The sequence below is a fragment of the Dendrobates tinctorius genome, unplaced genomic scaffold, assembly GCF_039654945.1.
Source record: "Dendrobates tinctorius isolate UK_male_01 unplaced genomic scaffold, ASM3965494v1 ptg000184l, whole genome shotgun sequence".
Lineage (NCBI taxonomy): Eukaryota > Metazoa > Chordata > Amphibia > Anura > Dendrobatidae > Dendrobates > Dendrobates tinctorius.
In genome coordinates this window covers 4,189,721-4,203,235 of record NW_027361851.1, presented here as the reverse complement: position 1 = coordinate 4,203,235, position 13,515 = coordinate 4,189,721, and the positions used below count along the sequence as shown (strand labels likewise).

Below are 13,515 nucleotides of genomic sequence, written 5' to 3'. Positions count from 1 at the left end.
ATTATGCCCCACAAAATGCCTCATAGTTTATGCCCCCATATGCTGCTCCATAAGTTGCTCTATAGATTAAGCCCCCATATGCTGCCCCATAAAATTCACCATAGTTTATGCTCCCATATGCTGCTTCATAATTATGCTCCCATATGCTGCCCCATAGATTATGCCCCCCAAATGCTGCCCCATAAAATTCACCATAGTTTATGCTCCCATATGCTGCTCCATAGATTATGCTCCCATATGCTGCTCCATAGATTATGCTCCCATATGCTGCCCCATAGATTATGCCCCCAAATGCTGCCCCATAAAATTCACCATAGTTTATGCTCCCATATGCTGCTTCATAATTATGCTGCTTAATAATTATGCTCCCATATGCTGCTTCATAATTATGCTCCCATATGCTGCTCCATAGATTATGCTCCCATATGCTGCTCCATAGATTATGCTCCCATATGCTGCTCCATAGATTATGCCCCCAAATGCTGCCCCATAAAATTCACCATCGTTTATGCTCCCATATGCTGCTCCATAGATTATGCTCCCATATGCTGCTCCATAGATTATGCTCCCATATGCTGCTCCATAGATTATGCCCCCAAATGCTGCCCCATAAAATTCTCCATAGTTTATGCCCCCATATGCTGCTCCATAGATTATGCCCCCATATGCTCCATACAAAATACACCCCATATAATGCTGCGCAAAGGTTAATAATGGCCCCATAAAATATGCCACATATGCTGATCCATAAAGGTTATGGCCCCATAAGATGCTCCATAGATTATGCCCCCATAAGATGCTCCATAGATTATCCCCCCATAAGATGCACCATAGATTATGCCCCATAAAATGCCTCATAGTTTATGCCCCCATATGCTGCTCCATAAGATGCTCCATAGATTATGCCCCCATATATTGCTGCTGCTGCCTCTGCAAAAAAAAATGGCATACTCCGCTCTCGTCGCTGGGGGCCCGGTGCCGGTGTCCTGAGCAGGCAGCAGGTGTCACCGCTGGCTCAGGACCCCGGCACTGGCGATATTTACCGATCCCCGCTCCATGGCTGCACGTCGCCCTGTCTGCCGGGTCCCTCTGTCAGTGACGTTCAGGCAGAGGGCGCGGCACGCACTAACTACGTCACCGCGCCCTCGGACCTGAACATCACAGACAGAGCAGAGGAGAGGACAGAGCAGCACGCAGAGATGTATCGGGGACAGGTGAATATAGCTTATTACTTACCCCCTCCTGGCACGGTCTCTGCAGCCCCCCTGCTTTCTCCTGACTCAGGCTCCTTCCTTCAGCGGTCACGTTGTACCGCTCATTAAAGTCATAAATATGTGCATATTCATGACTGTAATGAGCGGTACCACGTGACCGCTGAAGGAAGGAGCCTGAGATCTGGAGAAGCAGGGGGGCTGCAGAGACCGCGCTGGGGGGTCAGTATGACCTGACAACCCTGCTCCCCCGCCAACCCCCGGTATATGACTCGTGTATAAGCCATGGGGGGGGGGATGTTCAGCCCAAAAAATGGGCTGAAAATCTCGGCTTATACACGAGTATATACGGTACTCAAAATATACAAAGAATACCAACACAAAAGACTGAGCCAACAAGAGGAAAATATTAGGGAGACACACTCCGAAACTAATCTACCAACCAACATATGAAAATGAGTGCACACAAAGGTCTCATAAAAACTATTTATTAAATGTGCCTACAAAAGCTTTAAATACAAAAGACATACATATACCAAAACAGAATGTTCCTAGAAGTGGCACTAGTAATATGTACAAAGTAAAAGATGTAACGTAACAGATTCCAAATAGGACAAAGAACCCCATCTACGTAATAATTCAAGTCAACCAACAAGTGTCATGACTGGTACTAAATAGTTTAAAAATCTTTTTAAGCATATTTAATAAATTTAGTTTTTATGAGACCTTTGTGTGCACTCGTTTTCAAAATGTACAAAGGTCATTTCCTCAATATCCGTGACAAATATAGCCATCATGTTCTTCACTATCATCTACAAGCCTTTTATCCATGGAGTCTGTCAGTTTCTTACCAGTCACAGCCTCCAGACACTGATGAGGAAGTAGACCGTTTTCCTTCAACATATAATTCGCCCTTGTAAGAAGGGCCCACAAGTTCTCAAATGGCTTTAGGTCCGGTGAGGAAGGGACCATGTCATTATTCTTTAATCGTTAAGGCCTTTACTGGCAGCAGAGCAGTGAAGACTTCAATGCTGCGATGGAACAACGTCCTGCAAAAAAATCATGGTTTTCTTGAAAGGTAAAACCCAAGAAAAGAGCAGTGATTGAATAAGTAAAGGGCATATGTAAATAACATTGGGTACTTAACACTATTTTGATTAAAAAAAAGCATGAATGCCACCCCACAGTGACAAGATGTGCCCAATCAGGGTGGTCCTATGCTGTCTCTAGTACTAAAACCTTACCTTGTCAACTGATCTCAAAGAAGATAAGCGCAGGATACAGACCCAACTGTCCAGACACCTGTTTATGGGAAGCTATGATGTAATATCTAGCTCACAAAGGGGAAGCCACACCAGCAAAACCAAAGAAATGAGCATGAGTTAGTATATGTGCAATGTGTAACAGCATGTTCACACTGTGGCCATTTCACAGACACAAAAAATTGAACAAAAACAAAATGAGCATATACCGTGTAGTAAGGTAAATAAGTGAACAGCAATGGACTTGAGAGGACAATCCCGATACCTTGTTGGAGTGGGATGGCTTTAACACTTTTTTTTTTTTTATCAAAATAGTATTAACAAAGTACCTTGTTATTTCCAATGTACCATTATTATTTACTTTTTGCAGGGTACATGTTCATTTTGGGTTTTTTTTGTCTAAAATAGCCACAGTGTGAACATGCTGTTACACATTGCATGTATAATAACTTATGCTCTGTCGTATTTTTTGTTTTTTTGAAGGATGCAGACTTTTTCTTTTTTTTTTTTTTTTTTATCACTGCTTGAAGAAAATTTGAGAGGGGATTTTTAAGTCCATAATCAAAAAAAAGTTGAATTAGCTCATCTTCAATAATACCAGCCCATAGCAGTACCCCACCTCTAGAGTTGATCGAATTTCTTCGGGTCCCTGCTTATTCGGCAAGCTATAGCGCTTACCGAATAAGCTGCAGAGGGAACCCGAATACATGGAGAGTGCCGGCTGATCAATCTTTGAAAACCTTTGATAAATCTGTGTTCAGATCCTTCTTCTTAGCTCTGCCTTGACGTTTCCATTTCAGTCTCACTCGGTGGTGGTCGGGTTGAGCCTCACATCAGCTGTGTGTCTGAGTGCTGAACACCTTGTACTTCAGGGTCCTCCAGGGGGAGGTTGTAGTTCTGGAATATGATAGCACTGAAGGATAATGCATTCCTGATCGCTTCACATTTAATCCCTCTCAAGTCTTTGGCAGTTAATTTTCTTTTTTTCTTAACACTTTTTTTTTTTGTTCTGCAGTGGGGAAAAAAAAGTATTTAGTCAGCCTGTAATTGACATCATAGGTAGTCCACAACTATGAGAGTCAAAATGAGAAAACAAATCCAGAACACCCCCTTGTGGAAAATAAGTATTTGGTCACCTAAATCCAAGAAGTATCCTTTCTCCTTGCGGAGAATGACATGCTAAGCATGTCGAGGTGAGGAGACTTAAAGCCGCAATGCTCTTCTGGGAAATATGCTAATTATGCAGATTGTCTCTTCAGAGAGGAAGAGGACTAGAACTCTAGTGCCACCTATTGGAGGTAGCAATCCATGACTTTTATCCTAAGTCATGTAACTAGGCTCGTTAAAGGGTCAACATTGACTTTTAGGATTGCTACCTCCAATAGGTGGCACTAGAGTTCTAGTCCTCTTCCTCTCTGAAGAGACAATTTGCATAATGGTCACCTAAAAACGTGCAAGATTTCTGGCTTTCGCAGACCTGTAACTACTTCTTTAAGAGGCTCCTCTATCCTCCACTCATTACCTGTAGCAATGACACCTGTTTGAACTTATCAGTATAAAAGAGACCTGTCCACAACCTCAAACAGTCACACTCCAAACTGCACTATGGTGAAGACTAAAGAGCTGTCGAAGGACACCAGAAACAAAATAGTAGCCCTGCACCAGGCTGGGAAGACTGAATCTGCAATAGGTGAGAAGCTTGCTGTGATGAAATAAACTGTGGGAGCAATAATAAGAAAATGGAAGACATTCAAGATCACTGATAATCTATCTCGATCTGAGACTCCACACAAGATCTCACCCCATGGGGCCGAAATGATCACAAGAACAGTGAGCAAAAATCCCAGAACCACACAGGGGGACCTAGTGAATGACCAGCATAGAGCTAGGACAACTGTAACACATTACGCCGCCAGGGACTTAGATCCAGACGTGTCCCCCTCCCTAAGCCAGTACATGTCTGTGCCTGTCTGAAGTTTGCTAGAGAGCATTTGGATTATCCAGAAGAGTATTGGGAGAATGTCATATGAAATCAAAGTAGAACTGTTTGGTAGAAACAAAACTTGTGTTTGGAGGAGACAGAATGCTGAGTTGCATCCAAAGAACACTGTACCTACTGTGAAGCAAGGCGGTGGCAACGTCATACGTTGGGGCTGTTTCTCTGTAAAGGGACCAGGACGATTGATCCGTGTACATGAAAGAAAGAATGGGGCCATGTATCGTGAGATTTTGAGTGCAAAACTTCTTTCATCAGCAAGGACATTGAAGATGAAACGTGGATGGGTCTTTCAGCATGATAATGATCCCAAGCACACCACCAGTGGCTTAGCCAGTCTCCAGAATTCAACCCCATAGAAAACCTTTGTAAGGGTTTGAAAGTCCGTGTTGCACAGCGACCAGCCCAAAACCTCACTGCCCTAGAGGAGATCTGCATGGAAGAATGGACCAACATGCCACCAACAGTGTGTGCCAGCATTGTGAAGATTTGCAGAAAACTTTTGACCTCTGTCATTGCCAACAAAGGATATATAACAAAATATTGAGATGAGCTTGTGTTAATGGCCAAATACTTATTTTCCACCATAATTTGCAAAATAAATCTTGCCAAATCAGACAAGGTGATTTTCTGGATTTGTTTTCTCATTTTGACTCTCATAGTTCTGGTTTACCTGTGACGTCAATTACAGGCCTCTCTCATCTTTTTAAGTGGGAGAACTTGCACAATTGGTGGCTGACTTTTTTCCCACACTGTATTTGCTGCATAATCATTCTGCACACCTTAATAAAGGGTGCTGGATCCTTAAGCCACACCACTCATTACATAAATACTCATCACCTGATCTGCTCCAGCTATTCAGCATTCAAGTTTATACAGCTTGGAGTGGGAAAGTCTGCATAAAAATTATATGGTCAAAATCCTCTCTTGCCTAATAATTCTACATACAGTATATGTCCCCTGTGTGCTAGCACCAGACATAAATAAGTACATGGCTAAGTGTAGTCAGATCCTGTAAAGCCCTGGTATAGGTAATTTAATATTTCATATGTTATGTAACCACGCCTCTTTAACGGTACATTAGTGAGCTTAGCCCACTCCACACACTATTCTATTTAACGGGTATCTGCTTTTACCATCTTAGCAAACTATGACGGACTTAGGTGATCGCAGGTTCAAGTTCCCTAAGGGGATTAACTTATCTTGGTAAACCGTATAACGAGAAAAAAAAAATCAAAACACCTGAATTGGTTTTTTTTGGCCGCGGCCACATCAGAAAGATTGTGGTAACAAACTATCAAAAGATTGTATCTAAATCAAAATTATATCAAGAAAAACATTGTTTCGGGCCGCAAAGAACAAGCCTTCACACAGCTCCATATCCCGAAAATTGATAACGTGTTAGCGCTCGATAAGTGACAATGTATTATTTTTATTTTCTACAAGTTTGTAAAATTCGTTACCCCTTAAATAAAACAATAACTATACATGTTTGACATCTGCATAATCATACCAAAAGTCTGGAGTCGCTCTTATGTGACTGCCGAATCATGACCGCAGATGGTGCCCACTCAGTCCTGATTCCCCAGTATTCCCAGGCAGTCTTTTGGCCACCTATAGGCGAGTAACATAAAAGCAGATACTAATCCCGCTTCTCCCAAGTCAGAACTAGACTGTGCAAATCACATATGTGGTTATGTCAGCGCCCGCTGGCATCAGGAATACCAGGGAACCATGACATTGCGCGTGCTGCGTGTTAGCACCATTCTACAGTCTCATAGCGTGCCCTCGTGTAGCTGAAGACTGGACAACCCCTTCATTATTTGTTTTTATTGTGTTTCTTTTCCCCATATGACTGCATTCTTCATGCACAGAAGACAGTTACTGGGTCCCTCTATGGCCGGTGGAATAGTGAAGTCAATGCATGATGTACATTAATATTCTCCACATTGTATAAACTTGGGCCTTCTGTAACCATAACATTTTTTGTAGATATGAAGGCTTGGGTCCCAGCATCATTGTGAGTCCTGCCACTGTCATGCACCAATGGGTGAAGGAGTTTCATACTTGGTGGCCTAAAATTCGCGTGGCTGTTCTGCACGAGACGGGAAGCTTTGTCGGAAAAAAGGTGACCAGACTTTGTGATTTCATAGCTAGAACATTGAATTTTTGGCTTTGTTGCTTTTTAATTTTATATGTTTGTGTATGTGGTAGAAGCACAGTATTTTCTGGACTATAAGACACACTTTAGGTAAGAAGAAATCATGCTAAACAAGTGTGTGCACCTTCTAGTCCAAAGGCAGCTCCCTATGACCAAGAGTGCTGAAAAATCGTCCTTCCTGATCAATGAGAGAACTTTGCAGCCGCACTTTCTGCCCATCACTGATCCATCTGATGGTGCATGGCAGGAGCCGAAGCTGCCAAGACCCGCACATCTCTAAAGATACACAGATGCTGTCAGGTCTGACCAGTCGAAGGTTCTTCTGTTTCATGTCTGAAAGGAACAGCAAAATGCACTAGTGTATACACTGTGTGCAGCAGAGATGGGTGTGTTTAGCAGAGCTGTGTGTATGTATACATCAGAGCTATGTTTGCGTGGAATGTGCATGCAGCAGTGTTGTGTAGTGTTCTCTGCAGATAGTGTAAAGTGTTTGTGTGTGCTGTAAAGCTTTATATGTAGAATACACATGCTGCAAAGACCTTCTAACAATAGCTCTGTTACCTCCCTCTATACCTTAGAATAGAAACAGGTGTACATTCTATTCTCCAGAAATGTAGATTTAAAAAATATATATTTAGCTCTAATATTTTAATAGATATGTTACATTTTATCTATGATCTTCCCCTAAATCATTATACAGTGAAGTTTTATCAATCCAAGACAAAGTATCCAGGTCAATGGAAATTGGATCTTCACTGTTTATGTGGATCCATCAAACGTTAGTATAGCTATGGCGTGCATAGCTTGTCTGTGTAACTTTCAGCGTGGTCGTGGTGCGCCACACACCCTAAGTCATGGAGGAGCTCAGTGGGTGGTAAAGTATCTTCCAGTTCTGGTGCACATACTGGCAGGATAATTTGCACAATTGATGATGATTAATGCAACATTGGATAGTTTTTCTTAAATTCTGCGACAGCCAGTGGCGATCATCCAGCTCAGGAACTCCTCAGCAATAAAGGGGGAGCTGGCCTCTGTTTTGCAGAAGGGAATTTTACACATCTGTACTATAGGGTGACACCTTTAAGGGTCCATATACATCAGCCGAAGTGCGAAAACCTGCAGAATGTGGCAAGTTGTCTTTGAGCCCCCCTGACTGCTCCCTGACAGAAGGTGTGGGTCGGCTGACACCTGTAAAGTCTAGGGGGAGTGGGGAAAATGAGCTGTCAGGCTATGTGCCCACGTATGCAGAAAAAAATCCGCACTTCTTCCCAGGAAAAAACGTGTTTTTTTTTGTGTCTTTTTGCACTTTTTTTTCCACGTTTTTCCTGCGATTTTCGCCTGCGAAATTCAAGCAATTTCCAAGCGATTTGAAGCATCGCTTGGAATGTGATTGACAGGTTGGTCACACTCGTCAAACAGTGTTTGACGAGTGTGACCAACTTTTTACTATTGAGGCTGCCTATGCAGCATCAGTAGTAAAAAGATCTAATGTTAAAAATGATAAAAAAAAATAAAAAAATCGGGTTATATTCACCTTTCGGCGTCAAACACAATCTTCCCGGGCCTCAGCGATGCTCCCGTTCCCAGTAATGCCTTGCGAGACCTTTGCTGACGTCGCGGTCTCGCGATGCTGTAGCGATCTCACGAGGAATAGGGACCGCTACAGTAAACGCGAGACCGCGAGGTCTTGCAAGGCATTACTGGGAGCGAGAGCATCGCTGAGGCCCAGGAAGGCTGTGCGGGATGCTGGAAGGTGAGTATAACCCGATTTTTTTATTTTTTTTTTTTTTCAGGGATATGGTACCCAGGGCCTGGAGGATAGTCTCCTCTCCTCCACACCGTGGGTACCATCTGCACATGAGCCGCTCACTTTGTGCATGGTGGGCATACCCACATGCGGGAAGTAAGCGGATCTCATGCATTCCTATGGGTGCGGAATTGCGGCGATTCCGCAAAAAGAATGAGCATGCTGCGTTTTTTTTCCGCTATGCGATTCCGCCACGGAAAAAATCGCAGCATTAGCTCAGCATGTGCGGAATGCCATAGGAATGCATGGGGTGCTTTCTGTATGTGTTTTTTTTAAGCATTTTCGCGGCAAAAACGCTTAAAAATCGCAATGTGTGCACACAGCCTCAAACTGTCTGCTGCGGTCAGTAATACTCTGCCAGCTTATCATTGCTCTTCAATACGGTTCTTACTACACCTTTCACATGCAGTGGAAAACATGGAGGAGCATTTTTTTGCACATGGCTGCTTATTGCTGCATGTGTAACAGTGAGGTTTAGTGCATTAATATCAGTAAATGTCTGGCTAGTCTGCCACAGATTGTATGGTAAGATGTAGCCTGTGTACTGTTAGTCCCTTTGTAATAGGGGAAATGATACAATCTCTGTAGGGTGAGCTCAAATGAATTGTCATTTTGCCTTTCCTGCCTTCACTGTCTTGTTCTCATTGATACAGTGTAATACTTAAATAGTGTTTTTGTTTTGCTTACAAACCTTTTTTTGTATTGTAGGTGAAATTAATTGGGGAAATAGGCGACAGTCATGGTGTTCTCATCACTTCGTATTCTAATGTCCGCTTAATGCAGGAAGAACTGCTTAGGTACCACTGGCACTATATCATCTTGGATGAGGGGCACAAAATCCGTAATCCTAATGCACATGTAACCATGGCGTGCAAACAAGTGGGTACAGCCTACGCTGCCAAGAGCTTACGGCTCGTTATTTCGAAACATTGTGATGCTGAATATCTTGGATATCATTTTTATTATAATTTGTAATCTAAATAGAACAGATCTGTGCTGATAAATCTCTTCATAGATATCAATACTAGAAGGTGAAGATCTGTTTTTCAGGAAACTTTAAAATTCTTGCCTAGATATAGAGTTAACTTTTTTCCACTTGGAAATCCTTTATTGCCTATCCACACAATAGGTGACAACTTCTTGATAATAGGGGGTCTGAGTGCTGGAGCGCTCACCGATCGTCAGATTAGAGCACTTTATCCCCGTTACAATGGAGCAGCAGTGCAAATGCTCAAGCGCTGCACCATTCATTCCCATGGGGTTGTCGAGCGCTATGCGCCTCATTTTCCAACAGCTCCATGAAGAAAAAATGGAGCTGCAGTCAATTGTTCAACCTGCTGCTTATTTTGTGATGGGAATAAGTTTCCATGTTCTGCCAATCTGTGCGGGTGTAACTGGGCAGCGAACATCGATCAGCAAGTTATCACCTGTCCAGTGAATGGATCACTTAGAGGATGCGGTTTTTTGTTTTCTTTTTAAACTTATGTCAGAAGGGCTATATAATCCTTTCTGAATACTTAACTCATTCTTCACACATCTAGACTGGGATCTCACACCGGTCAGCACAGGCTGCAGCTGCCAGTCAGGCTGGCAAGAAATTGAATATGTTTGGACGTTAAGCTTTTATATTCTATACTTGACCTCCTTAAAATCTTGTTTTAGTATGAATTTTCTACAATCTTTCTAAAATCTATTCTCAGTAGGGTAGCTACACCAGACTCATCAAATCTAATAAACCCTAATAGTTACACAAAACCCTAATATATACACTACTCACAAAAAGTTGGGGATATTTCCTTCGAGTTAAATTTCAGGATGATCCTAAAATGCACTCTAACTTTTTCAGGTGACCTTCTCTAAACTTTTTAATGCACATGTCTAACTGTTCTGTGTTTCAGTACTTTTTGCACAACTTTTTGTTCTCTACTAAAGAGCTTAATGGCAAAGTTCACAACAGTTGTTTTGATCCAGGAATCAACCAGTAAATTTTGGGGTTCTATTAGAATTGCTATTTAAACAGTCATCATCTTCATGCTGTTCACATTTTGACATCGTGAGACCAAGACGACACCTAACAATTGTTTAACAGTACCCCGGCATTGTGAGGCTTCAAGCAGGATGTTCAGACGGAAGTGGCCACTGAGCTTAGTGTCACAGCATGTCATCAGCAGGTTGCAACAGAGATATAGAGAGACTGGGAAAAGTCACAAAAAGGCAGAGAAGTGGATGTCATTTTGCCACATCCCACACTTCATTGTGAGCCGTGCCCTTTGGAACCAGATAATGACTGCCACACAACTCCAGGCACATTTAATGGAGGTTAGACCATTCTAAACCATTTACATCAGCGTGGTCTGCGTGCTAGTTGACCTGCAAGTGTACCTGACCACACTACCAGGGCCAGGGAGCATCAACTCTGGATGAGGGAGCCAGTGGGCTTCGGTGCTATTCACTGGTAAGGCAATTCATGCTGAACAGAAATTGTAGCCGCCAACGATGTTGGAGACATCAAGGAGAGCGCTGTGCATCAGCCTCTGTTGTCACCAGGCTAGCCTTTTGATAGTGGTGTTAGCGTGGGCAGGTGTGTCTAGTCAATACAGAACTGCCCTTGGCTTTTTGACAAGCGCCTACTTCTTGAATAACATTATTAATCCAGTCATTATGACTCTGCATGAACACCACAGGCCTAATTTCATTTTCATGGACGATATTGCTTCAGTTAATTGAGGTTGCATCATTAGGGAACCGCTGCTGGAGACTGGAGTACCTGAAATGGAGTGGACTGCACTTTAGCCAGGCTTGAGTCCTTTAGAAAACCTATGGGACCAGCTGAGTCGCTGTGTAGAGGCTTGAAACTCTGACCCCCCAGAACCTCAGTGACCCTGAGGCCCGCCCTTCCAGAACAGTGGGATTCTGTGCCTCAGCAGACAATAACTTGACTTGTGAACAGCACGAGACGTCATTGTCCATCTGTATTTGATATTCAAGGCCATATGGCAATATTTTTTCCATTTTCAAGGCAAAACTGCTTCAGCTCTTTCAAGTTTGCTGTTCACCAGTGGAAACCATCTATCTTTAATTTAAGTCTGACCACAGATTTTCATTTGTATTTAGGTTATGAGTTTTGACTAGGCAACTCCAAAACACCACTCGAGTGTTGCTTTTAGCATTGTGCTTTGGGTCATTGTCTTGTTGGAAGGTGAACCTCCGTCCCATTGTCATATCACTAACAGACTGAAACAGGTTTTTCTCCTTCACCTCATTGGGGAACACAGGACCATGGATGTTATGCTGCTGCCACTAGGAGGCTGACACTAAGTTAATACAAATAAAGTTAGCTCCTCCTCTGCAGTATACACCCTCATGCTGGCTCCCAGAGAACCAGTTCATGCTTGGTGTCCGTTTGAGGCACATGGGTCTGGTCTTCAGACCAAAAATCCTTTTTATTTTAATTTTTAACTTTCTACATTTTTGATTTTTAATTTTCAATTTTTCTTCGGATGAAGGGGCGATGGATCTTTTCAAGGCTCTGATCTCCCCAAACCAACAACAGGTGGGAACATGGAGTGTCGCCTCCACTTACTCCCTCCTGCGACTTGGGATGCCATGCCTGGGCTGATTTTTAGGGGCAACAGGTCCCTTAAAGGTCACCGATCTCCCTGCACCATCATCAGACGAGCACATGGAGTGTCACCTCCATGTACCCTCTTCTGCAGCCAGGCCTAATGCCGGACATCTAGCCCTGTCCACCCTAGCGGATCGAACCCCTTGGATGTACAGAGACAATTTTTTTTGGCGTCCTTGCAGCCCCCACTGCATCACCACTGTTAAGTGGATGATGTAAGGAGGTGGACGGTCCCTTTCCACCTCCCTATTAAAGGGATGGTGGATCGAGGGTTCCCTGCACCATCCAAAGAAACCGGCAGCAACAGCATGAGGCCCTACTATACCTGCTGGATACAGCTGCGTTTTCTCTGCACCCAGCAGCTTCATCGGGTAAGTCCCGTTACTGGAGGACTCCAAACAGGCGGTTCAGGATGCTGGTACCGGGGATCCATTATTTTCTGCAGCAGGGGAGGGTCTCTTATCCCCTGTTCGGCGCCGGAAATTTAGTCCCCAGCTTCGGCCTTGTGTAGGCCGCAACCCGGAGGCTCCGCCCAAGCAATGGCACGTTCCGGCAGCTGCGCCCACGAACTCGGCGCTTCTCGTTCAGGACGAGATGCGCCTCTGTATTCACGGGGCCAGCTTTCTTTCCTCTCATGCCGTTTTCCAGACATGAACTGCATCCGGAAGCGGCCTTTTCTCTACCGGACATTGACCGCTGAGGAGAGCGCTAATCAACAAGGGACACAGGACCTAGACCACAAGATCTGGGACACAGGATCTGGACAAAAATCAGGTAAGGGACCGCTGCATACTCCCTCCCCTCTGCAGTATCCCCTGATTTTTTTTTTTTTTTTTTTTTTTTTTTTTGTAGGAATCCCTGTAAAAGGGCACATAGAAGAGTACATTATGTCTCAGTCCAAAGCACTTAAAAAATCTAATAAGACTATTGCAGTCTTTTTCACCACATGTAACTCCTGCCAGTCTGCGTTTCCTACAGCGCAGAGCTCGCCACTCTGCAATGCCTGTGACCCCAAATGTGCTGAGGGGCCCTCCACTGTCACCGAGCCCAGTGTACCTAGTCCCCCTGAGTGGGTGTCGTCACTGTCGCAATCCATGGCTTCTCTGGCCAAAGCGATTGAATCCCTCTGTGGGATTCCATGACTGTAGATGAATCCTCCCCTACAAAGGAGCCGTCGGCTAGTAAGGCCATAAGCATTCTAGAAACGTGCAGGTGTCCAGAAAATGGATCCGTAGTCTGTCTCCTTAGCTATCATGTACCTTGGAGTCTGTGAGCTCCACTTCTTGCTCTCCCCCACCAGAGGTTTGTAGCGAACATGATTCTGATTTTGATACAGATGTTTGTATTTGGAATCGCCAGATTTACAGAAAACGTTGGATTCGGTTATTGAGGCAGTCAACCAGACTCTGAAAGTCAATGAGGACTCTGATTCTGCTCCGGATCACGCAGTGTC

The 13,515-nt window shown here is 43.8% G+C and overlaps 1 protein-coding gene across 3 annotated transcripts in view; it reads left to right on the top strand.

Moving 5' to 3' along the window:
• Window positions 1-13,515, top strand: part of ERCC6 (ERCC excision repair 6, chromatin remodeling factor) — a 258,882-nt gene that overhangs the window by 172,133 nt on the left and 73,234 nt on the right. For all 3 annotated transcript variants that reach the window (XM_073552075.1, XM_073552073.1, XM_073552074.1), the window contains exons 8-9: window positions 6,462-6,597; window positions 9,146-9,316. In XM_073552075.1, coding sequence (XP_073408176.1) covers window positions 6,462-6,597; window positions 9,146-9,316 — 307 coding nt within the window. The remainder of the gene's footprint in view (window positions 1-6,461; window positions 6,598-9,145; window positions 9,317-13,515) is intronic.